This window comes from Bactrocera dorsalis, chromosome 4, assembly GCF_023373825.1.
Source record: "Bactrocera dorsalis isolate Fly_Bdor chromosome 4, ASM2337382v1, whole genome shotgun sequence".
In the NCBI taxonomy this organism is placed as follows: Eukaryota; Metazoa; Arthropoda; class Insecta; order Diptera; family Tephritidae; genus Bactrocera; species Bactrocera dorsalis.
The window spans coordinates 35,591,291-35,618,590 of NC_064306.1; the positions used below are offsets into that span (position 1 = coordinate 35,591,291).

Here is a 27,300-nt window from a genome sequence, read left to right on the forward strand (position 1 = left end):
CCAAAGACTGATTTATTTGCCGAAGACAAAGTTATCTGCAGTAATCCTAAGTGGTGTGTTGTGGTAAAAGATTTGAGGATTTGGAATACATGTTAATTCCAGAACTAAAGCATATATTACTTCTGAGGTATCAGTATTACCAAAACTGTGGTCTCACGTTAGAGAAACTCGATTTTGTTTGGCGAGATTTGGTTCGAGTAAAGTAGGGGTCCCTGTGTATACGAAGTCGGTATGAGTTGCTTATTAGTTTCCGATAACTTTGTTACCCTATTGATGCTAGACGGACCAGCTCTGGTGCTGTTTATCCAAACTATTGAGTCATGTTTCGATGGGTTTAAAATAGTTTTGGAACCTGCCATGAACAGTACTTCAATGAAGTGCGGTTTCTTTCAAGCATGCATGACCTCACTAGCTGTCGGGTCAAGCCACTTCCTTATTAAAGTTGGCTGCGTATCTGGCCACAGCGGTATCGTTGGAAACTGTAAAGCTTATGAACATGAAGCAAAGGACTCCCCTTACATCAGTATGGGAGCAAGCAGGTGTTCTCCTATCTTCGTTCACTCAGGCGCTGGGTTTAATTGCCTCGCTCGAGCTCTGTAAACCTTGGTCAGCAACTAGCACTTGAAAGGTCAATCCTTAGAGATTCTAAATACTTCTGGTTTAGATGTGGGGGTGGACATATCGATGGAAAAAATGACGACAATACTGCTTAAGGGCGGATTGTCACCGGTTCGTCCACCAATTGTCCATGGGTCAGCATCTGGTATGTGAAAGTGAAGGAGAAGGTGACTGCAGGGAACTGTAGACAACTGTAGGCAAAATACGACACACTTTGGGAAGTAATTGGGGTCTCGGACATCGTGCTATCATATATCGTGACCACTTATGGAGTCGCTGTATGGTGGGAAGCAGCCTCGACAGTCTTGGATCCCAAAAACTTCTCCTAATACAGCATTGTATGATGCTTGCCTGTGTACCTGTAAGTCGTACCGTCATAACGGATGCTATGCAGGTTGAGTTCGGTACGTTGGGTTTGGTGAGGGTAACCCAGACTTCAGATTTTGTTTGAGTCTGGGATTTCTGCTCACTATAGTATAGGGATTAGCTGGACTGTTGGACGTTTAGATATTAGCGGAGTGATCTCCACTAGTCGGAATGCCGAACAGTTAGGGTCGTTTCCGCGTGAATTGTTTAGGCGTATAACTGAGAATTAGAGTTAGCTTCTTGTGTAAATGGTGTGACTGTAACATGTTTATGGTGTCCTGTCCCTAGTTACCAGTCCAGAGCAGTTTAGAAGCTCAACTGGTAGTAATTTCGGCTACGAGGTCTGACGAAGACTATCATTTCCCATTCACTGTTTGACAAAGCCGGTTTTGTGGACACTTTAAAACTGTCTATTTTAGATGTTTTCATATTTACAAGCTGAACTTTGAAGAACTGCTACTCTTTTAAAAATGTGTTTAGAAATATTGAGTATGGAATTTTATAGAACTCACCTTCCAATTTCAATGTTTTTATGTTCGTCTCCAAAGGTTTGAGCGCCTCAATCGGCACCAGTTCGAAGTAGTTCTTACGCAGATCAAGCACATGCAGCTTACGCAAGTACCGAAAAGCGTCATTCGACAAGACCGTCATGCGATTGCCCATTAGATACAATTCCACGAGACCATGCAAATTTCGGAAGCTCTTCTTCGATATACGATCCAATTGATTGTAGGACAAATCAAAAGTTTGCAACTGCGCCAAATCGCTGCTAAACTCTTCCAATTCTTTCAGAATATTATGTGAAATATTCAAAAAGCGCAGCAAAGTCAAACCTTGCAGTCGCTCCTTTGGTAGCATTTCCAATTCGTTTATGCTGAGATCCAATGTGAGCAGATTTGTGAGTGATTTGAAAGCGCCAGGTGAGATGCGTGTGATGCGATTATTAACCAAATGCAAGTGTTGCAAAGCCTGAAAAGCTTCAAAGTCTTTGGAAGTCAATATGGACAGATTAGTTTGACAGATGTAAAGCTCCTTAAGGTATGGGTAACGCTCCTCTTTAACTGTGTAAATCTTATTGATTGGATTACCGGTGAGATTGAGCCAAGAGAGCCGTGGTATGGAGATGTCGGAGAGCGCTGAACTGGGCAGCTGCAGAAAACGATTACTCGATAAGTCCACACGCTGCAAATTTATAGAGTGACGCAAAAAATTTGCAGGCAATGATAACAAAAGATTGCCGCTAAGGTCAATATTATCAAGTTGGGTCAGGTTCACCGCATTGAAACCGCTCAGCGAAGTGATTTTGTTGTCATGCAAATTGAGCTGACGTAGATTCAACGTGCCGCTCAGTTTGAAGAAGTCTATAGAGGTCAGCTGATTGCGTGACAAATCCAAGGCCTCTAGCGTGCTTAAATTATATAGCGCAATGTGCGGAAACTCCGAGAACTGATTGTGGCACAACTTCAACTCTTTAAACACGTTCAGGCCGTTGAAGATATTCCGATTCATAATAGTGATGCGGTTGTCGCACAGATCAAGCTTAACGAGATTGGTATTCTTAGTGAAAATCTCGTCTGGCAATAAATCGATGCTGCAATTGGCCATCGTTAGCAATTGTAGGGAGCGCATTTTATCGAACATGCCGGCCGTGATGCCACCCACACGCTCGTGACTGAAGTCGTTGTGCGCGAGGTAGAGACTACGCAAACTGGGCACATCTAGTTTATGTATATCGGAGGGGTTCAATTGATTATCCTCCAAATTGAGTTCATTCAGGTTCTGCAACGCCTTGAAGGTGTGTAGCTCAATTTTGCGTAGCGACGTGTTACGCAGATTCAGAAATGTCAAAGGTAATTCTTCCATGAAAATATCCTTGGTTAATTGCACCAAAGGATTGTTTGAGAGATCGAGTACGCGTAAGTTCTTCAACTTATTGAAGCAATAGCTTTCCAGCGCTTCAATGTAGTTTTGGGCGAGACTTAGCTCCTCTAAGCTCACGAGCGGTGCAAAGTATTCGCGGCGCACATGCTTCAGCCGATTGCCGCTTAAGTCGAGAAATTTCAAATGTTTCAGCGTGCTGAAAGTGTCCTTGTCGATGTCGCGTATGAGGTTATTGCTAAGGTACAGGCGTCCGAGCTTCAGCAGATCCACGAACATGCTCTTGTCTACGCGCGTCAGCTGATTGTCACGCAGCCACATAATCTGTATGCGTTCTTGCCGTCGAAATGTGCGCACGTGTATCTTGTGCAGCTCATTCTCCTCTAGCTGTATGGATAGCAGCGAAGAGTTGGCCTTGTCGTTCGGAAAAATGTCTTCCAATACAGTCAGTTGGTTATCCTGTAAGTTGATGTGCTGCAAATTGGTTAGACTTTGAAAGGCGCCCGGTTCGATATCCTCAATATTGTTCTTTTGTACATGAAGTTCCTGCAACGCCGGTAAGGGCTCGAAGACACCCTTGCGTATGCGTCGTATACGATTGTTATGTAAGCGCACTTCACGTAAGAATTCCAACTTCCTAAACATGCCGATCTCGAGATCCTGTATTTGGTTGTTATCGAGCGATAATGAAGTGAGTTTCTGGCATTTATCGAAGAGCGTTACAGGCACTAACGGTATGAAGTTGGAACGCAAATATAAATGATCCAGATTGACAAGCGTGCTAAAGACATTCGGATCGATGTGCGCTATGGCATTCGATTCCAAATAGATGACATCCACATTGGACGAATTCGTAAAGGCGTCTGCAGGCAATTCGAGTATATTGTTTTCGGAGAGAAAGACTTCACGCAATTGCGGTAAATTCGAGAAGACACCACTAATTGAGTGCACATGATTGTGACTAAGATCCACAGTCTGTAGACGTTTATTCTTATCGAAAATTTTGGCATCCAATGAAATGATGCGATTGTGTGACATGTCGAGCGACATCAACTCCTTCAAACTCTTGAACGCATCCGGTTGTACGAGCTCTATTTGATTCGCGTACAGCGAAAGTGTTTTCAGCTGTGGAAAGGCGCTAAAGCAATCATTCACAATCTCCGTAAATTGATTGGAACTCAAGTCCAGAAATATTAGAGATGGCAGGCGTAGCACCGTTGCCGCTGCCGAAGCATTGTTCGTCGCGAGCGTTATGTCACCATAAAATGTGGAGATCTTGTTATTGGATAGTCGCAACGTACGCAGATAATCGAGTTTCCGTAAGGAGAGTAACGGAAATGTACGCAGCGCATTCTCGGATAGGTCAATCTCTTGTATCGACTCCTCCAGCCCTACGAAAGCGTGTTCGGGTATTGACTGCAGTTGATTGCCCTTCATGTTAAGCTTCGACAAACGCAGTCCATAGAAGCTGTAATCTTCAATACGCACAATCTCATTATAATCGAAATCGAGCGCACTCATCTTCTGCATGCCGTTGAGTGCTCGCGATGGTATCTATAAAAGAAAGAGAAGAAAAAGAGAAGTAAGTTGGATTACGTTTATAAATTATTTATGTGATATATATAAGTATATAATATTTTATATACATACATATATGTATATAGTGTGAGCTGAGAGTTACGTTTTCTCAGTGCTTCATATCAACAACAACCATTGCTGTGTGATCTTACTTGCATTGGTTTTGTAGCTTAGTGAAAGAAAACTGTTTTGAGCCAATATTCCACGTTATCACAATGACCTCGTCGAAAGTTTTACTCTATACAAAGAAGATTTTCTAAATCAGGCTTTCTTCCTCGTATATGGTAGTTAGGTGGTTTCGAATTCTAGAATTTTTTGAAAATTCGCAGATAGGACCAAAAGGTCCGTATTTAAATAGAACATCTTCTTCATTTAAATGACATTATTATATACGAGTATTGGTTCGGAAAATTACTTTCAAACTTCCAATATACTCGTAAATGTGAACTACAATAGAAACTAAAAGCGATTAAAAGCCGACTTCGAAGTACTTAGAAATACTTGGATTACAGGTCACCGAGTCTAGCTCTGTCGCTTCTCTGCTCATATATGTCACCTTTGAAAGAGGAATGGGAGGGAAGGACTCACTGAAGGAGAGAAGCGTGAACTGTTTTACGAATATCGTAGCGAGGGTAGAGCAGTTTACTATAGGAATCTTTCCACCAAGCCCAATTTTAGGCTTCTTCACCACTGCAGCATCTTCCATGCTGAGTTGGCTGTCATAAAAGAGGATCTATTAGTCCGGAGTGCAGCCTATTTCATAGTGGTTGCAATTCATTCCGATAGTATGGCAATGGTATCAGACTTGAGTTCGCTAACTGCACCTAGACTCTTTATCTCGAGTCCTGAGCTATTTTGTCATTATTTGAGTTCCTGGTAGCAGTTGTATTGCAGTAAACAGTAAGGCCTAAGCTTGCTAGTACGGGTATTTCAGACTCAATAAGCTTCCGGTAGAAGCCGTTGGCTTCATGTGGTTCATTACTGAACTGTTGAGCCTCAGACGATATCATCAAGGGTTGGTCAACTACCACAGTGGTGCAGTAGTGGTGCTCTAGGAATCTTTTCGCTCTCAGGACGGTCCACTTTTCGACGGTTGTAGGAGTTCTAACTGGACACTCTTTATTTGGAATACATGCAGTAAGATTGAATATCCTACTGGATACCAGTTTCATCATCTGTATAGAAGAAGATGAGATAGAATCATCTCCACACTTTCTCTTCGAATGTCCTACTTTTGCCAAATCGAGGCAAAAATACCTTGGATCTCATATATTAACATAACCAGGCAAAATAACGGAACTATAAGACATAAACTAATTTGTGATTGCTTCGGGGCGTCGTAGCTGATCTCCAACTGGAGGGGTTTTTCTTTTGGACTGTATATAACAGCCTAAGGATGCTTTTTTGAGGTGCCGAGGGATTAGCCATCTTATCTAACCTAACCTACCTACTTGTGATACTCGAGTAATTAGTTAAAAAGCTTTAACTGTTATGTTCACAAAAAGTTATACGAGATAACTAACTAATGGGATATGCGATCTAATTAATCAAAAATAACTTTTTTTGGTATAGGGAAGGGTTTATGTGTGGCATATAAGGGAGATATCTGTACGTAGGATATAAAGTAAGTCTTGTGTTATCAATTATAATATATATATAATATAATCTCGCAGCTGGAAACATAATAAGCTGCCTTAGCTCGTTCAAGGGTTGTTTGAACCAATGCTCCTTAGAGGAACACCAGCAACACTTGACATTCCAAGTGACTTTTTGGTAGTTGGACAGAGACAAAAAGCTTCTACTTCTAGGCATAATAAAGCTTTGAAACACTAAAGGAGTCATTACCCCTGTAAAATCCCACCTGCAGAAAATAGGAAAAGTACATTTGACGGAACGCAGAGCCTGATAAGACGCGAATGTTTAGCCTTCAGCCCGATGAGAGGCGGTATATGCCACGGCTCCCAATGTTCCAACTTAAGAGATATTGGGCAGGTGGCGTGAAAAAGTCTGGTTTTTACCAGTTATTGGATAAGGCTTAATTGTTACCATTCGGGAGCATAATGCGCTCTGGAGCTTGTGCTCGTTCCTTTTCAACCAATCAAGTATTGTGACAGCGGCTATTGGCTTTATTATTTCAAAACCACTTTGAATACAAGCTTGCGAACTAGACCGATAAGCAGGAACTATAGACTTAACTTAGATTATTTAGATTAGTTTCATTCTCCAGTAGACCTACGTAAAATAACTATATTACGTAACTCATTTTTTATATAATTAATATTTAATTATCAATCAAATTCCAAAGGCACAGTGCACGCGCTGGCGGTAAAAAGCTGTGCAAACTTTGCCCGAGGGCTTTAATATTGACTTCCTCCCTTGTGCTCTCGTACAGTGCAAAACAAAAAAATTAAAGACAGAATAAACAAAAATCCGCGTGTTTGAATAATGCATATGTTGTCGAGTGGTCATTTTTGGGTCCGCACATGCATATGCGCTGCCTCTGTCGTGACTTACTTATTGTTATTCAACAATTGAACACCTTTTATCGGCATTAAGCTTTATTGACTCTCGGCTGTTATTTGCACATGTGTTGACTTTTATTTGTATTTACTTAACCGAGCCGAGTGTGACTTTTTCTGGTTTAATTAAAATTGCATGAACTTGCATGCCAATGCATATATCACCAAATTCTCAAGCACCCAGTAGAGAAAATGTTTTGATATATGGCATGACTTGGGTGTTAACAAAACACTGCTGAAGCTGCCGCTGCTGTATTAGACGTGTTCGATCGCGACCTTTCAGCTTACTCTTTTCGACGCTAAGCTCTTTTGTTACAAAATTGCGAGTGTAAATGCAATAAAGTTAATAACAGAGACAAAGAAAAAGAATAGGTAGCGATTTATTGAAAACTGAAACTCTTCTAACTCTATTCGATTTAGTATTAACGTAATGTATACTAGTTTTCTATTCATAACTTTCTAGGTCTGCCAAAAAGAAGACAACTGAAATATGTGACTGATCACTCATTTAAGTGATGATGCTTTGAGATAAACTTTAATTTTATTATACCAGTTTCTTTTTTATACCAGTTATTTTTTCCATTTGTAACTCTCAAAGGGTTGTCAAAAAGAAAACAGCCAATGTATGCTAGAGACTAACTAAAGTGGTATAACAGGTTTCAATACAATTTGTTTTTTGTTATATCAGTTGAATTTATTTATACCAGTTGCCTTTTCTATTCATAACTTTACCAAAAATAAAGGCATTTGACTTATATAAGTGATCGCCCATTTAAGTGGTATGACAAATTTGTATCTAGTTTGTTTTTTTATTATACCAGTTTACTTTATTTATATCAGTTGTCTGTTCTATTCATACCTTACAAAAGGTTGTCAAAAGAAGACAGCTAAGGTATGAGAGTGACGCATTAATTTAGTATGATATGTTTCTATTCAATTTGTATTGCATTATACCAGTTGAATTTATTCATACCAGTTGTCTGTTCTATTCAAAACTTTCAAAGATTTGCCAAAACGGAGGCAGCTAAAATATGTGAATGATATATCACTAGTTTGATTTCGATTTGAGTTTTTATACCAGTTTAATTTTTTATACCAAATGTCTGTTTTTTTCATAACTCTCAAAAAGTTGTCAAAAGGACAGGTTTAGATAAAATATGTGATTAACTCACTATAATTAAATTAAATTTATATTTTATTATACCAGTTTAATTAACTTATAAGCGTGCTCTGTTCCATTCGTTACTCTCAAATGTTTTGTCAAGTGAAAACAGCTAAAATATGTCAGTGACTGGTTAAAGTGGTATAATATGTTTAAAATTTGCATTTCATTATACCAGTTTATTTGTCATATGTCAGTTGTCTGTTCTATTCGGCACTTTCAAAGATAAGGCATGTAATTGCTTCTGATGTGGTATAAAAAATAATTTTATATTTCTGCACAATTATACCAATTTACTTCATTTATACCAGCTACCTGTTCGACTCGTCTTTTTACAGAGTTTAGTGAAGCGAAGTCACTTTATCTTATACATACATATGTTATATAGAACAATTATATATTGAAATAAGCTAATAGCAGATCGTAACTGTCGTACATCCCCTCTGAAATTAGGCATCGGTATATGCCTCTAGCAGGTCTTTCATATTCGAAATTCGCATAGGGCATACTTATGAATAAGTAAATACATTATTTCAGCGAATGTGTTAAAGTTGCCTGCATGTAGAAATGTTCGTATGTATGTATTTTTGACACAGTCACAGTCACGGGTCAGGATTAACGAACAAAAACGAATTGAAAGTAAATATTTTCGGAAATCAACAAATGACCCAACGCTGTGCTTTTGCACAGGTAAGACCTTTGTTATCCATCCGATTGCAGGCAATGGTGCAAGTAAAAGGCTCACAGTGACACACATATATGCATATAGGAGCAACCGATTTATAGCCACATCAAATTTGTAGAGTAATCTTTTTATTTTTACTATTGGGTGCCACTTTTGAGCAAATAGAAGGTCAATTTCCATACATACATATGTATGCGCTCTTTGTAAATAGCTGCAACAGCTCTAAGTTTTTTAAACAAGAAATTGGTCTAAAAATAATACGAAAGATAAAATATAAAATTTTTAACTTCATGAATTTGTGGAGAACTCAAATTGTCTTTTGAATTAATATTAGACTTCAAACAATCCTGAAGATCAGATTGACATCCAGTTCACAGCGGGAGTTAGGGTTTAAGTTTTTATTCAGGTTTTGAAGAAATTTGGAAGGATTTCAAACTATTTTTTACTCTTCTTGGTGAAGCTAAAGAAGCTTCAGCATCATACTCTGAGATAACTGTTTATTTACTGCCTTTAAATTTTCATTTTACTATGATCTTGGGCTATTCAAACATTAGCTAGAGGCAAGGATAAGTCATACCCATATGAATTTATGAATTTGACTTCTTTCCGGCTGCTTCAAAGCCAGATAAACAGCTCTAAAATGGAGTTTTCTGTCACCAGTTCTTCCCAAGTTATGATTATCTGTCTGGTCTATGGTATGCCCTGCATTTCATAATGTCGGGTAACAGGTTATTCTGGTTACTCTGAAGTGCTGTGGTAAGCTACTAGCTCACCAGACTAGATACTCAAAAGCGTCACAAAGCAATAAATGCAAAACTTCCTGGCTATTTAAACAATAAATCTGTTCAGTAAAGTTGGCTTAATTCTAGAATTTGTATGGTATCAAAACTTGTCTATCTTTGAATCTGCAAATGGATATTAAAAAGACTATTAAAGCTCACAAATCTACAGCTATCGGTTCTTAAGGACGCCGCACCAATATGGTCGCGTAGATGCAGTAAAATGCAGACGCGGAAGCTACAGACTTATCAGAACACTGCACTCCAGACTAAAACGGGAGGCCCCTTGATGTGTCTCATCGAACACTTGAATATGAGGCCCGCATGCTCCCAATTAAGGAGCATAATGAAATCCTCTAAAAGCTGTTTCTGCTGGGGTGTTTTCGTAGAAATCACCCTGACTGTCACTTGCTATAGCGAAATCGCCTTCTAGGAGCATCAAGAGGTCATTCCTCAACTATGTCGATGACATAAAATAATGTTCTGACCAGACTTCTGATATTCATTGACCGCCATTCACAGTGGAGCCCTTAACACTTTCACCGTCTCCCTCTCAATGAATGGCCTACTTAGAGTCAAACCCCCACTTCGACGAGTTATCGGCATACATATTGAGTCCTCTTGAGCTTCGTTCAGGATACTGTAGCAGGTTAAACACCTACTTATCTAGAATCGAACCTTATCAGGGTCAAATACATGTTCAGAGTCATTTCAATATAATTTAATTGCACACCCTGCTAAATCTACGAGAAAATCCCTCTATAACTCCCTCTATCGTAAGCTTTTACAAGTTTGGTTTAATAAGCTATATTAAGCGAGATATATTATCCCGCGAAGTCGTAGCACTTTAGAAGCCATCCCTGCGATCCTTTTTTTGGAAGATCCCAAGAATGGTTTAGATTGGGATCGCCTTTGTTTCTCGTATGTTCTGTATATGAGACCGTTCTAAAGAAAGTAGTTCCCAAATTCCGAAAACTAAAGCTTTGTTTTTCGAATACCAAAACTAAAATGCTTTATTGCCAGATGTGTTGGCAATAGTTTCAAATATTTCAGAAAATAGTATGAGGAATGAAGATGAGAAGACAGGTTTCGCTCTCTAATAACCTAAAGTTGTCCCAATTAGGAAGATCTGTCTGTCTTGAGGGTTTTCAGAAAGTTTTCTTTCCCATTCCTGTATCACACTGCACCTTATTAGATTAGTGCTTTCAAGGTTTATTGAACAAAATACATCAAACCCCTTGGTGTGCTACGATTTCATCAACCCTGTGGGAGAGTTGAGCACACTGAGGCAGTTGAAAACAATTTATGATTGTGCGTTGAGCGCATTTTAACTGTTTGTTTAAATACTCGCTGACGAATTTATTACATCATTCTTGACTTTTAGTTGCGGCAGTGCTAAAATTAAAGTAGCCTAACTGCTAGTTATGCGCTGCGCCGTTAGTTCATACAATTTATTGCACTCAAGCTTAAAGTGTAGCATGCAATAAACTAACAACAGTTATTCACTTTAACGTCACTTAAGCTGCGTACGTGTTTGTGTCAGCGCATGTGAGAGATATGAACTGCCACATGGACTTGTTTACAGGTGCTCACTCCACTCGGTCACGTACACATGCACACATGCGCACGTGTGTCGCCGCAATAAGCTACAAGTATGCAACACGAGCGTGCGACATTCCACGCGTTGCACGGACTTCCACTCGACTGTTGTTGTACATGTTACGGATATTCGCTGTTGCTTGTACGAGCTCAATGTTGCACACCGGAAGTGCAGCTGCGTGCCTCGCACAACATACAGGTCGCACGTATGCGTGTGTGTGTGTGTAGGTGGTAGCAATTTACTGCGATTTAATGCAATGACATTTAAATTTATTGCCACTGATTCAAAATTTATTGTTTTGTCCGCGAAATGGTGTCAATTGAAAAAAATTATGGTCCACTCTCGCCGAATGAGTGCGCCAACTGATAGCCACCTCTACAACAATGTGGCAGCTTTGGGTGTAAATAGTGGATTTAAAATATTCTGTCAGCACGTGGATGTATGTGGGTGCGTAAATGTGAGGAAATAGGTGGATATGAATAATTTTAGAAACAATATGGGCTGCAAGCAGTATGATGACGAAAGGCTTATTTAATTTATACGTACGTACTATTTACGAATATGTATATTTATTAAAGCCGTAAAGTCTCTCAGTTTTCGAGATCCTTCTGAAATTTTACCCATGTCCTTTTCTCTACAAGAAACTGTTTATTTGTCGAAACTGCTGATATCGGGCGTCTATAGTATATAAATGCCATACAAACTGATTAGTGAAAATAAAGTTATTGTAAAGAAATTTTCTAATTAGTCTAAAGTCGATTCAGTCAAGTCCGTATGAGCGGTCTATAGACGTTTTAAGAATAAAGCATTAAGAGATAGGGCCTTGGAACCGCAAGGATCCATCCTGAACCACCTAAACTTAAGTAAATCCAACAAAACTCTTCGAAAATCAGATGTCAATAATCTCGTGAATGGAAAAGAGGTTTAATAAGAGAGGTGAATATTACCTGTAGCTATACTGACGGGTCCACAGGGACGGGAATATACTCAAATGATCTTGACATATCTCTCTACCGGGCTACCAAGTTCAGCCAGCATCCAAGAGGAAGTGTTTGATATAGAGAAAGGTTAGGAAGTGCTATTGTATAACTATAGGAGGATATAGAAAGCAACCATATACACGAATAGTCGGAGGCTTAGCTGTATTCATCCCAGCGTACTCAACAATTGCAGGAAGGCTTTAAGCACATTAGAATACCAACGAATTAAAGGAATCCAAAGGTTTAATACCAAACCCACCGGCAACTATCAAAATAGAGCTTTATACACATTCTGAGCAAATAGCTCAGAACAGATAGAAATCAATTATCGAGTCAGCGACGCAGATATAACTCAAGTAAGGCAAGACTAGAAGCAAGGACTTAATAAATAGGTCCAGAAATATGTACATACTACGAGTATATTACGGCTGCTGTGGTGGAGCACTGGTGTTTTCCACTTTCTCTGTGAAAGCACAGTTCTATCACATAACCAACACAAAATAGTTAAAACCCATCAGGCACTAAACCGTGAATGGCTGTCTATAAAAAGCATAACGGATATAAGTAGTTTTATCGATATTACCAAATGTTTGAGCGCAACGAGGAAATGGGATAGCAAGATTATAAAAGCTCAGGGTGGCGCAAGTCTCCAACTTTTCGATAACAGTTTTGTATAACGATTTGTCCTTTGTTTCAAAATGTCTCTCTTCATTCGACAAAAATACTTCCCAGCGAGCATTATTTTGAGATCTGAGAACAGGAAATAGGGAAGGGAGGCTAAGTTTAAGAAAATGGTGGATAAGGAGAAAAATCAGTTGGAAGCGCATTATTATTTCATCGATTTTTACCATCGTTTTTACTGACTTGTGGCACAGTGCATTGACTTCAAACATCATCTCCTCTTCCTTCAAATACAGCCGTTTTCGGCGATGGGTCTTTCCTTTTTTATAGTTGTCAATGGAAATTAGTCCATGCGCATCCCCAAAATACGAACTCCATCACCTTGCCAGCCGATTATTGCGTTTTTCCACCCATTAGAATGGGTTTATCATGTGCAGTTGGATGACTATCGACTGAATATCGGAGTAAAATGATGGACCCATGTTTCACCCAATGTGACATATCGACAAAAACTCAGGTTTATTACGCTTTAATATCTCGAAACACTACACCGATGCATCCACTCGTCGTTGTTTTTGGTCAAAAGTGTGCTCACACGGCATCCAATCTGGGCAGAGATTTATCATACTAAAATATTCATTAATGATATGATAAACACGTTTAGTTGACACTTTTAGAGTGACTGCTGTCTCGAATAACTTCACTTTACGTTCATCCGAAATTTTTGTATGGCTTTTTTAGTCAGTAACAATATTTTTAGGTCGTCAACTGTGTTCACCATCTTCGGTGCACATCTAAACTTAGCATACCAAACTTTGATTTTTGATTTTCCTGGAGCCGTGTCCAGAAACTCGTTATCAAGACAAGTGCTTGCTCCAACTGTATTTTTGCCCTTCAAAAACCAATGTTTTATCAACACGGAATTCCTTTTTATCCATTTTTTCACAAAAAAAAAAAGAAGTTGCGTCACTCGAAATGATATAGTTCACAAACTAATGATCCGACAGTTGACAAATTTACACATGCATCTTCTAAAGGTTAGAGCTAACTAAGTGTAATATAGATTTAGTTCTAGTGACATCATTTTTAATTCAGACCGGTTATAATTGGTTTTCGTGTACACAATTAATTCACTCCCGACACAAAAATGTTTCCACCTAAGGATATACTAAAAATTTTGCACAAAAAAATACTATTCTAAACTTCAGAAAAATTGTTATCTTTTAATTTATTTAATATTTTCATTATATTTCTGTTATAATATTTATTTATGATTGCAAAACCACGGTATGATTTTCATTTGAGACGTCATATTACAAAGAAATACTCGGAAGGTGAGAACTCGGGCGTTCAACCTTTGAGTATCTTCTTAATTCTGCTTGACTTCTTCTTCTTCTTCTTTTTCACCGGTTTGCATGGTTTGAAGCCCTCGGTACGTTTGAAACCTCTACAAGCTGCCAGGCCAACGCTCTTCATTTCTGAAAAATTTTCAAACAATTTTGAAATCGCTTTCAAAATCACCGGGAAATTGACATACGATTATTCGGACGATTACAGTTTTCCTTTCGAGCTGCGCAGTTCGTTAGCAGTCGACACTGCTTGCCAGCCTGTTGGCAACGGACCACCTTGTCGTTGACACATTTTATATTCTGACACTTCTTGACGACGTTGCAACGTCCGGTGCCTGTGGCGCTACGTATAAGGGAACAACGTTCGATTTTCGATTTGCTCAGCACTATGTACAAAAGAATTTTGGTGTTATAAAAGACAAATCTTTCATTAATTATTTTCCCTTAACACTTACGTGGTATATTCTGTCGCTTCCTTACACAATTCATCTCATTTAGTGTGCATTCCTTGATTTTTAGGCATTGCGCCGGGTCTTGTTGCACAATGCAAACCGATGTGCTCGGCACATTAATGCGACACTCGCCGGGACACTTTGATTGCGCCAGCGCGCTCGCAATGAAGAAGAGACCTTCAGACGTCCGTATACATAAATTATGTTAGATAAATATGTATGTAAGACTAGGCGAAAATGTTTCTCTACTCACCTAAAACTAAAATAGAATTACTCATTTTGAGAATACTTGGATTTATGGAAATTTTACGGTGGTCGGCCATAGTTGGCCACTATTTATGCAAAAACCTTCTACACTTATTTTTATAAGTCTCAGTTATATTTATAAATACTATTTTTTTTTTGTTATGAAAGACACTTACCAGAAAGGTTTAATGAATTGCTTTTAATTTCTTTACAATTTTAAGTCTTTGCGGAAGTTACTTCTTAATACCTCTCACACATTTGCCATCTTTGCAGATATTCTTTTGAGCTCAATATTTATTCAGAAGACAAAAGTAATTTCAGCCAATTCTTAAAAGTTCATTGCTCTTCATATATGTATCAGAAGAAAAGACTGATTAATGTAGACTAAATTGGAAAACTCTTTCGCAACTTGATTGGTTGTTGAATCGAACAAGCACTGACAAAAACAAAAAAAAAAAACAGTTGTTCGCCATCGTGCAGCAAATGGGGGATTCAAAGGTATTTTCACAATTTTGAAGGTAGCGAGCAGAACCAGCAATTGGTATAAAGCTGTGAAACTAAAGATAAGGTTCTGTTCAATATCAGGAACAAAGCTGTATGATCTGTTTTAGAGTCAGGAATATAAACAGACCTTATGCCGATTTTACAAACAGCAACTCGCAGGTGTTTAAGCCTTGATTACGGAAAGGGAAGACTGTTAAACAGGAGAAGTTGAGAAGTTCTTTTTACGCAATGGGAGAAGAGTAAAAATAGAAAAGTTGATTTATTTCGTATTCTTCCAAATAGCTTTGAACTTTAAACTCTTACAACTATTATAGAAAAGGCTAGCCTTACGGAGTACGAAAAGGAGCCTGCGAAAGCCCAAGAATTATTGTTAGCCCAACGCTGACCAAGCTCCCGCGAAGCCCAGCTATACAGTAGTAAAACGCACGAACAGGACGGAGCTGACCTGTTTCCAATCCAATAAGGGCGGGTTCACGGTAAGTGGGTTCTACTGTTATCTTAATGGTAGCAACCTCGCCCGAAAACCTCCATGCCTAAAAGTAATGTTGATAGGGATGAGTATAACCCCAACCTTCATCCCCTCCACCTATCACAAATCGCAGATACGTGGACAGAGAGACTATCACAATATGTTAAACGAAACATTTTCACCTAACATAAATATATTCGGCATCATCGATTCACCATTAAGCTGCAATACCACATTAAAGTGGTACCGAATTCTTCCTGTCACCAGGTTTTATTTTGTAGATTTTAGAAAATGTCTACTATTGTCATGTTATTTTTGTTCAGTATTGTTTGGCATTTCATCGTGGAAAGATTTACACCTCAAAAACGTTTACAAATTGTTCAATGTTATTACGAAAATTCGCATTCTGTAAAAAATGCCTTTCGGTTGTTTCACTCAACCTATGGCCAACATAATCGGCCTACTGAGCGCACTGTTCGCAACAGTATAACCCATCTTCAGACAAAGCATTCATTATTGGGCACGTCCCGCAGGCAATGAAGAAAATGTAGCAACGGTACGTAGGTTGCTATATATATTTCTGGACTAGACAACACTAAGTGTTGTCAGGTGCAATCTGACATTTCCATTGGAAAGTTTGACATTTTTTAGCATAACATCACTCAGAACGTTTTGTCATTTAATCGGTGAAATCGTTTTTATTTTACAGGGGAATTTAAAAAATTCATCTCGGCCAAAAAAATGGAATTTAACATCGTGAACATTTTCGTTGCGATCATTCTTCCAAACTTTCGGCGTGGATTAATCACGACAAGAGTGCATCGATGAACTAAAAATCTTTGTGTGGCTAACTTTGTGAAAAACTGTTACAATGAATTCAATCGTGGGCCGACGCTCGCTCAAGAACGAATTCCGCTGGAAGGTCGTTTAAAAAACAGCCGTTGTTGCGCAGAAAACATTGATGCCGTATCGTGAACTGATAATGCAAGACCCCGCTCATGCTAACATAACCTTCAGATAGAGGCAATGCCTTATGCATTTCTCACCACCAGCATACATTCGAGCTTGCCATGAACACTCTTGGCCGTACAAAAAGGTTTGTTCTCTGTTGGGAAGTCCCGCACAATTTGACAATCGCTCAAAAAAGGCCTCTTGTAGATTGGTGTTACAGAAATGCTGAAAACATACGATCGCGGTGCTTCAAAAGGCTTTTATAAGATCGTCACAGGTGACGCAATCATGGATCGATTGCGTATGAGCTCCGAACCACAAAACAGCCAATCGACCGTTGTGGGGTTCTTCCCAAGACGAGCCAAATCCAACGAAAAAAAAAACAAGAACCATTTTCCCGTTGATATAATATGCTATTTTTCATTATTAGGCCTAGAAATATATATAGCAGCCCTCGTAGTTTGAGAATGTTCACGAACACGATGTTTATAGTCGGTCCGATATCGGCAGTTCCGACAAATGAGCAGCTTTTTGATGATATCTTAAAAACTGAAGGACTAGTTCGTATATATACAGACAGACAGAAGGGCATGGCTTAATCGACTCAGCTCAACATACTGATCATTTATATATGTATATATACTTTATAGGGTCTCCGACGCTTCTTTCTGGGTGTTACAAACTTCGTGGTCATGGTATAAAAAGAGGTGCTTTACGATGTCCACGATTGCGGCAGCTATTTTGATTCTTTCCTCTGAGAGTGGAAACTGTTTTGAAAAACACCATTCAGAGAAAAACGCGTTTAAAAATGGAAGTCACTATGTACCCCACTCTGTCTATTTCTACATGAAACGCTGTAACGACCGTAATAATTTGAAATTTCCGGGTCCACATGAAAACTTTTCGTCAACTAAAAAAACAGACGTGGTACTCTCAATGGCTGGGTGTCTCTTTAAACGGATCTAAGGAAGATTATCTAGCATACCAGCTGGGAACGATCAAATGGGGGCTTTATGCACATTCTGAGCAAATAGCTTAGAACAGATAAAAATAAATTATCAGGATAACCGAGCAGACTGTAACGCAAATATGACAAGACTATAGCAAATATATACTTAATAAATACTTATACAGAGTGGCGGCCAATAAGAAAACCATAGGGGCGCGTTAAAAGTTTAATAACTTATCTCGTTATTATTTTTTTTTTTTTATTTTTTCTTTCGGTTGATATAGACAACACTTGAAATAATTTATACGAGGGCTGTCCGATAAAATAACCGACCGAACCATAGATGCACGCGACTTTTTCAAATTTTTTTTTTTTATTTTTCTAACATATTCTCCTTGTAACCTCCACACACTTCTTCCCAGCGATGCTCCCATCTCTGCAGCCTTTCCAGATAGATACTTGGCGTCTTTGTCTGCAAAAACTACAGAGTTCACGAAGAGATTGCCTCCTCCATTTGAAAAAAATTTCTGTCCGCCCGAGACGCAGTTTTAAGTGAGGAAACAAAAAAAAGTCGCTTGGGTGCTAAGATCCGAGTGATAAGGTGGATGGTCAAGCAATTCGAACCGCAATTCGTGGATTTTCGCCATGGCGACTGTTGAGGTTGTGAGATGGTGCGTTTGTCTTTGGTGGAACAAGACTTTCTTTTTTTTTGCAAATGTGGCCGATTTTTTCGAAATTGTCTTCCTTTAGCTTGTCCAATAATGATGCATAGTATGCTCCTGTTATAGTTTTTCCTTTTTCAAGATGTCGATAAAAATAATTCCATGGTTGTCCCAAAAAAACACTCGCCATCACTTTCCAAGCGCATACCCAGCTTTAGGTTTTTTTTGGGGCTGGGTTCCCCCTTTTCAATCCACTGTTTAGATTGGATTTTTTGTGTTTCGGGCGTATAATTATGAAATCCCAAGTTTCGTCTACAGTTATCAATCGGCGCCAAAACTCTGTCTATTCGCCTCTAAAACTGCAGCCAACAGAGCGCCTGGAGAAGGTTCATGCGCGCACGTTTGTGGTCTAGCGTAAGCAAAAACGCGGCACCCAACGCGCGCGGACAGCTTTCTCATGCCCAAATCTTGGTTTAATATGTGACAAACAGTTTTCTTTGTGACATCTTTATAACTCAGCTATTTCCCTAACTTTAATCCGGCGGTCGTCTAGTAACTGCAATTGATGAAATTTTAGCGATGTTATCGTTAGTGGTTCAGTTTTTGGACTCCCAGGACCGTTTCATCAGCTTCCAAGCTCCTCGCGACCACGTTTAAATTCAGCTTGCCCAAAAATTTTACGGTGGTAAACGCATGGGTTGGCAGATCATCCATACATAGAGTCCAACTCCATCTTTGGATTTGTGAAGGCGTATTGTTCTTTCAAAATAAAAATTTACTTACAGCTCGATATTTAATTTTTTCCCATTTTGGGGAAATCACCGATAGACTCACAAAAACGACTGTCAATAGATAATTGCGACAAGATAAATTTCTGAAATTTTGGCGTAGTAGCTATTATAATATGCACAATTTGAAGTAGGAAACTTTTTTTTCAGAGTGTGCCGCCTAGCTTTTTAGTCCGTCGAGGTCCGGTTATTTTATCGGACAGCTCTCCGTCTAATACCCTCGCCATTATATATTCTCCAACTGAACAGTAGAAGCCAGCAACAATAGAATTTTATTATTTAAACCATAGATCAATTATTTTAACGCAAAGAGCGATATCGTTGACATTTTAACGTCCAGAATTTCGTCCTCTGAAGCAATGATTCGATTCGCATTAGTTGATCCGTCATAACAACATGGCAGCGTAACAGATTTTGCTTCGAAACCGGTAGACCACGTTTAGTCCGCCACTGCGGAAAATATTGAACGAGTACAGCCCAAAGTGTTAAACGAAGCACCAGAAACATCTGGCCAGAAGGCCAATTCCTGCTTCAGCTAGGAATGTCTCGTACGTCACTACGGCGCATTTTAAAAAAAGATTTACAGTTATACCCATTATAAGGTGCAAATGTTGCAAGAATTAAGACACCCGCAGAGCATCGGCATTTAATAAACAAAAAAACACTAATTTCAAGAAGTTGGCCAGAAAATGAAATCAACTTTATTAAAAATTTCTAATTATGAGTGATTAGCTAATTTTCAATTTGAATGGCTTTTGTTAATAAGCAGCAACTGTAGGTTTTGGGGTTTTCTCAAAATTCAAGAGCGTTTCCGTCCCAAACGCCAATTACACCCCATCAGGTGTACAGAATGGTGTTTGGGATCACATTCTGAAAATCTCGTTTGGGCACTTACTTCTTGGAGAATGAAGATGGAAGTTTCTGTAAACGTAAATGGAGAGCGGTATCGGCTTTATGATAGAAAACTTTTTTATACGTCCTGCTCTTGAAAACAGACCTGGTATGTGGTTTTCAGCAGGACGGAGCTACTGCCGCGAAGACACAATGGCACTTTTAAGTCAAATTTTTGGAGGGATGAATCATTTCCAGAAATTCAGTAAATTATTTGGCCAGGCGCGGATCGCCAGATTTTGACAGCACCCGTCTATTTTCCTTTGGGGTTATCTTGAAGGGATCGAGTGTATGCTGAAACCAAGCCAGAGACAATTCCCTTGAACCTCAAGGCCAAACATTGGTGTCAGAAATTCGAACGCTACAGCCACAAGTTGGAAAGATGTTATGAAAAATGGCTCTAAAAAGAGGCGCCATCAGTGCGGAAGCTGAAAAACGGCGGTCATTTAAGAGACACTCATTTTTTCATACTTAAAGTAAAAAAAATTTCCGCTTTTGTATTTTATTAGAATCTGAAAGAAAAAATAAAAAAAATTAATAACGAAAAAGTTAATTTTTAAACTTTATACACACCCCATTGGTTTCTTTTGGGCCCAGCCTGTACATACATATATACTACTATAACATGGCACTGGTTTTTTGGAGAACATACACTAAAAATGAATGCCTTATAACAATATTTGTCGGTGCTGCTAGCTAGAAGGGAATTCGAAAACTGTTTTACACTTTCTCTGTGAATGTCCAGCTCTAAATATGGCTGTCTACAAAAGCATAATGGATATAAGTAGCTTTATCGATCAAGCAATCTGACCAGAAAGTCGTCGGCTTTGCTTTCAGATTATTTTAGTTTTATTCCCGCAACTGGGGGGTCGGCACCTTTTTTATACTCTCTCCGTCCGTCCGTCCGTCCGGTGCAAGCTGTCAACTATGAGTAAAAATCGAGATATCATGATGAACACTTGACACTACACGTATTTCTTGGCTCCATGAGAATGTTAAGTTTCGAAGTGGGCAAAATCGGCCCACTGCCACGCCACACAAAATGGCGGAAACCGAAAACCTATACGTGCCATAAATAAAGATATCTAAAGTAAAATTTGGCAACCAAAGGATCGCATTAGGGAGGGCAATATTTGGGACGTAACTTTGTTGGGGGGGGGGAAAATTGCGGCGTGGGCTCCGTCCCTCTTACTAAGTTTTTTTAACATTTAGCTCAGAAACTCTATACCTATGTAAACCAAATCTATACAAAATCGTTTACTTCATGCATTACCCATATACAGTTTCAAAAATTAAGACAATCGGATAATAAACCACGCCTACCTCCCAATACCAAAGGTCTATGTTGAAAATCACTAAAAGTGCGTTAACCGACTTAACAAAAAACTTCAGAAACACATAATTTTACCAAGAAATAGCAGAAGGAAGCTGTACCCAGGCTTTTTTTTTTTAATTGAAAATGGCCAAAAACCGTATCTCAGGAACTACTCCACCGATCTTCAACGAAATTTCGGTATATAATACTTTCTTAACTTTCTTGATGACATGTACGAAATATGGGGTGAAATCAGTTCACAACCACGCCTTCTTCCAATATAACGCGATTTTGAATTCCATCTGATGCCTTCCTCTGTATTAATACAATATATACATTAGGAACCAAAACAAAAAAAATATGTAAATGACCGGATAAATGAAATCTCGATTATCAATGTTATCATGCGAGAGATTAAAATGTTCGGTGACAACCCGAACTTAGCCCTTCCTTACTTGTTGTTTTACGAATTTATGCCATTGCTTCAAAATAAGCCTCAGTTCCGCGATTACCTCTTCATTCAATAAAAATTTTTTCGCATCGTATCTTATTTTGAGAATACGGTGGATTTTTTTCACGCTTTGGAGCGGGTTCATCGAGTTCGTCCGCTCTGCTGACTGTGTATTGGCCAAATACTACTCCGAATTATTAATTCGCCATTTTTTTTTTGGTGAAAAGTGAGCTCGCGCGGCATCTACTCAGAGTTTTCCTATACCCAAATATTCGTATATTATATGATGTATACGTTCAGTTGATATCTTTAGAGTGTCTGCTGTCTTGAACAACTTCACCTTATGGTCATCCGAAAATTATTATATGGACGTTTTTATTCTTTAGGGCAGCAACTGTGATCTTCTGTATTCATTTCACAGCAGTCTGCAGAAATTCGTCATCAAGCCAAATGTTTGCTTCAACTATATTTTTGCCTTTCAAAAAGATATACATATGTTAACAACACGCGATTTCTTTTTTTTTCAAATTTTACAAAATAACAAAAGCTGCCTCACTCGAAATGATATAATTCAGAAACTACATGATCCCCCCCCGACAGCCTGTCAAATTTTACCACATCGCATCTTCTAAAATTGTTAGAGACTAACTTAAGAATCAATTCTATTGACACCACTTATGTGTCAGACCGGTTATAATTGGTTTTCGTGTACACAATTAATTCACTCTCGACAAAAAAATATTCCCATCTGAGGATATAAGTATGTAATCAAAATTTTTCACAAAAAAATACTGTTCTACACTCCAGAAAATCGGTAAAATTTTAATTATTTTATAAATTCATTAAATTAGGCCAATAATTTGGATATAATATTGATTTATGATTGCAAAACCACACTATGATTTTCATTTAAGACGCCGTATTACAAAGAAATATTCGGGAGGTGAGAACTCGGGCGCTCAACCTTTGAGTATCTTCTTAATTCTGCTTGGCTTCTTCTTCTTCTTCCTTTTTCACGGGTTTTGCATGGTTTGAAGCCCTCGGTACGTTTGAAATCTTTACAAGCTGCCAGGCCAACGCTCTTCATTTCTGAAAAATTTTCAAACAATTTTGAAATTGATTTCTAAATCACCAGGAAATTGACGTACGATTATTCGGTGGACGATTACAGTTTTCCTTTCGAGCTGCGCAGTTCGTTAGCAGTCGACACTGCTTGCCAGCCTGTTGGCAACGGACCACCTTGTCGTTGACACATTTTATATTCTGACACTTCTTGACGACGCTGCAACGTCCGCTGCCAGTGGCGCCGCGTATGAGAGAGCAACGTTCGATTTTCGATCTGCTCAGCACTATGTGTAGAAGAAATTAGGTGCTGTAAATCTTTCAGTAAATATTTTCCTATAGCACTTACGTGGTATATTCTGTCGCTTCCTTACACAATTCATCTCATTTAGTGTGCATTCCTTGATTTTCAGGCACTGCGCTGGGTCTTGTTGCACAATGCAAACCGATGTGCTCGGCACATTAATTCGACACCCGCCGGGACACTTCGATTGGCCCAGAGCGTTCGTAATGAAGAAGAGACCTTCAGACGTCCGTATACATAAATTATGTTCAATAAATATGTATGTAAGAGTAGGTGAAAATGGTTCTCTACTCACCTAAAACTAAAATAGATTTACTCATTTTGAGAATACTTGGATTTATGGAAATTTTACGGTGGTTCTCCAGACATGCCGTAGTTGGCCACTATTTATGCAAAACCTTCTGCAATCGTTTTTATAAGCATCAGATATATGTATAGTATGTATGTATTTACAAATATTTTTTATAATTTCTTTGTTATGAAAGACACTTACAAGAAAGGTTTAATGAATTGCTTTTAATTTCTTTACAAAATTAAGTTTCTGCAGAAGTGACTTCTTAATACCTTTTACACATTTGCCTTCTTTGCAGATGTTCTTTTGAGCTCAATATTTACTCACAAGACAAAAGTAAATTGACCCAATTCTTAAAATTTCATTGCTTCTCATATCTGTATCCGAAGAAACGTCTGATTATTGTAGACTAAATTAAAAAAAAACTCATTCACAACTAGACTGGTCATAAATTTAAGCATTTATATGCCATAATAATACAGAAAAAGTCCTTCGATAAGGAGATTGTTGAATCAAACAAGGTACCTTTGGTAGAAAGTAGAAACCACTGTAAAACTAAGGGATAGGTTAGGTTCAAATTCTCAAGACCAAGAACGCATCTGTACAGTCTTTTGTGAAGTCAAGAATATAATCAAAACTCTATGTCGACTTGACAAAACATCACTCGTAGGTGTGCAAGCCTTGATTACACGAAGAGACGACGCTATAGAAGGAAATGTAGATATATTACCTAATCGTCTTCTTCCAAACAACTTCTACAACTGATATCCGGTAAGATTTTCAATCTCATCGCTTTGACAACAAAAGCCAATGATCACTTAGAACCCTTACAACTAGAAAAGGCTGGCCTTACTGAGGACAAAATTATCAATCGCGATCAACTTCACTCCAAAAGACTCCGGCGAAAAGCGCAAGAACTATTGTTAGACCAACGCTGACCAATCACCCGTGTAGCCCAACTATACAGTCGTAAAGCGCACGAAGTGGATGGAGCTCTGGTCTATTTCCGATTCATTGAAGGCGAGTTCAAGGTGCCTTTTCTTGCCTTATTTGCAGTTGATCGTACATGCGATATCGCAACCACTAGTCTTATCATGAATGCCGGTGAGAACGTAACCATCAAAAGCGACCGTTATCGCGCCATAATAACGGACTATTTGATGCCTGAAATTAAAGCTCGTGATCTCGGCGACATTTGATTTTACAAGATGGCGCCAGTTTTCAAACATCGCATCAATCAATTGATTTATTGAGAGAATACTTCGTTGGGAAGATAATTTCACGTTTTGCGACAATCGATTGGCCACCAAAATCGTATGATACCACACCGTTAGACTTCTCCTGTGAGATATATAAAGTCTAAAGTCGATGCGGACAATCCAGCTTCTATACAGAGCTCGAAGCAAAACATTAGCGTATCATTCGCTTGTTACCAGTCGAAATGCTCAAAGGAATCATCGAACATTGGACACAACAGAGGGACCATCTAAGACATAGCCACAACCAACATTTGAAGGAGATAAACTTCAAGAAATAGATTCCAGAGAATGTTTTTTAGGATGATAATAAACATCTCCTATTATACTTGAAGCTTCTGTGTTTTTTTCGTAAAAAAAATAGAAAACCACGAAATGGATCATTCCTTGTATTGAAAAATATACTTGCTGCGTTAGTACTTGAACCAGAAAATCGAAATTGACATTTGCTTACCGATCGCGTTGGTTAATGGTTTTGAATCGATTGGCAAAGAAACAGCGGAAACAATAGCGATGCTTTACAATAAAAGTGGTTTAAATTAACCATACCAATTGAATACTTTTTGTCGGTGTCAGTAAGTAAAATTGTTGGATCATAATATCCAGCCGAGGTCTTTGAAATACTATTGCATGAGCAACAACTAACTCTTCAGGTAGTTGTTTCTGTATCGATGGCTCTGGCATCATTATGTCTACTATCAAATCAATGAAAAAATTTTCTTGCCTCTTTATCTCACAGAGACGATCCACCATTTCAAACGGCGAATCCAATTATTCATTTTTTGTAAAAAAACATGTGATGTAACATCGAAGAGATCTTTACTGGTAACCCAGACTTCTTATCTCTGGAGTATTGACGAACTCAAGGCAAACATTCACACAGAAATCTTTGCTATAGCTACCGAGAAAATTTTGTTGTCACCAATAAAGTTCAAAATTAATTATTAAGTCCAATTTAAGTGAATATTTCCACTATAAAAGTTGGTTTTTTTCATACATAACCCTGCTTTACTCCTATCAATTTAAGTGTCACTTTACGGAACCCATAGTTATACCAAAAATATAGGTTAGAATTCACGTCATTATAAACAAGAGTAAAATACATATTATTTTGAAAGAATAATTTTTGACTTTATTTAAACAAATGTCTCTAAATCTTTTAAAATTTCCAAATACTTTCTTAATTAGTTAAACGATTCCCAAAATTTAAAGCATGATTGTTCGGCACTCGTTTCCTTATAGGTTCCTGCAGTTAACAGGACGTTGTCCTACCTTAAGCTTGCAACATCCCTTCAGATTAGTAATAACCCAATCTAGATTGAGTAATGAGAAAGATAATACATAAATAAATGCAATGTATGATTATATCAGGTAACGGTACTTACTGTTGCGTGGCTTTGATTGACAGTTGAGGTTACGTAAGACGCACTTGTTAGCTACGCGACGACAAAGTTTTCCATTTCGGCTGCGCACACACACTGACGGACCAGCGGTGGTACACCTGAGAGGCTTACGTGGGCAGGCAGGTGGTGCGGCAGTTGTTGCTGCAGTTTTTGCTGCAGTTGTTACTGCTCTTGCTGGTCTGGGACCACGAGTAGGTCTCCAGGTCGGTCGTGTTGGTCTCCAAGTTCCATAGGTTGGTCTAGTCGGTCGAGTTGGTAGTGTTCTCCACGTGGGTGGTGTCCTCCAAGTTGGTCTAGTCGGTCGAGTTGGTGGTGTTCTCCAAGTGGGTGGTGTCCTCCAAGTTGGTCTAGTCGGTCGTGTTGGTGGTCTAGTCGGTCGTGTTGGAGGTCTAGTCGGTCGTGTTGGTGGTCTAGTTGGTCGCCTTGTGGGCCACCAGCCTTGGACTTCTGGACCGGGCTGAGCTTCAGCCATCATTATTAGGACGACTAAGAGCGTAGCTCCGAAAACTGAAAATGGGATACATATATTAATAAGATGTCTAGTTGAAAGATTATTGAACTTACGGAGTGTAAATAAATTCCTGCTCATGTTTCTTCCAAATTTTCCGAACTGCTTGCTTCGATTTACTATGAGTGTGGAACTCAACTGATGGCTTCACAACTGTTTCTACGATGTTATATACTTGAAAAGACCTCGCAGAACAAATGAGCTTTGTTTTAACACTTGTTTAATTATTTTCGATAAATCAATACATTTAGTGAATTGATTGTCTGAAATACTTTTATATTTTTGCTGCTTCTTATGTCGTTACCATTATGTGTAGAACCAGACAGCTTTGATTCTACAAGATTAAGTTTTGAATAGCATATCTTTTTACATGTGTATTTAGTAAACATTTTTGTTTTTTACTTTATTTACAGGACCCACAGGCGGAAATCGGGGTAAGTGAGACCACATACTATGTATATGAAAATGATAAAATAATAAAAAATATGAAAATCAGCCACTCTTCTCATTCGTTTGTGTGAACTATTTGACAGTTTGTAGTTCACAAAATAGATAGATCGTAACTTCGAAAGCTTTAATTCATTCGCGGCTTCTTTTGGGAGTTTGGCTTCAGTTGGAAATACCAAGCTGCTTCTACATTCGCATACAATATTAAATATCTT

General features: G+C 38.7%; 3 protein-coding genes across 4 annotated transcripts in view; all 3 read right to left on the reverse strand.

The window, feature by feature from the left end:
* The window catches only part of LOC105227268 (uncharacterized), a 545,529-nt gene that overhangs the window by 7,872 nt on the left and 510,357 nt on the right, over positions 1-27,300 (reverse strand). For both annotated transcript variants that reach the window (XM_049456310.1, XM_049456309.1), the window contains one exon: positions 1,497-4,416. In XM_049456310.1, coding sequence (XP_049312267.1) covers positions 1,497-4,416 — 2,920 coding nt within the window. The remainder of the gene's footprint in view (positions 1-1,496; positions 4,417-27,300) is intronic.
* LOC105227248 (uncharacterized) lies at positions 22,773-23,499 on the reverse strand. The gene is given in 5 exon segments (XM_011206489.3): positions 22,773-22,822; positions 22,825-22,902; positions 22,962-23,162; positions 23,225-23,398; positions 23,475-23,499. Coding segments are annotated over 5 exon segments (528 nt in total).
* Positions 25,538-26,984, reverse strand: LOC105227249 (spore coat protein SP85). Its single transcript, XM_011206490.3, has 3 exons — positions 26,695-26,984; positions 26,113-26,637; positions 25,538-26,040 (listed from the first exon to the last, which is right to left on the reverse strand). Exons 1-3 carry the CDS (start codon positions 26,717-26,719, stop codon positions 25,964-25,966), a joined length of 627 nt encoding a protein of 208 aa, XP_011204792.2. The 5' UTR covers positions 26,720-26,984; the 3' UTR covers positions 25,538-25,963.

What these genes read in the sequence shown, in the direction of transcription:
- LOC105227249 (XM_011206490.3), bottom strand. Translation starts at nt 26,719, where the DNA reads ATGAGCAGGAATTTATTTACACTCC. An exon ending in CAGGAATTTATTTACACTCC is followed by an intron (nt 26,638 to 26,694) that starts GTAAGTTCAATA and finishes TCCCATTTTCAG; the next exon opens with TTTTCGGAGCTACGCTCTTA. An exon ending in TCAATCAAAGCCACGCAACA is followed by an intron (nt 26,041 to 26,112) that starts GTAAGTACCGTT and finishes TACTCAATCTAG; the next exon opens with ATTGGGTTATTACTAATCTG.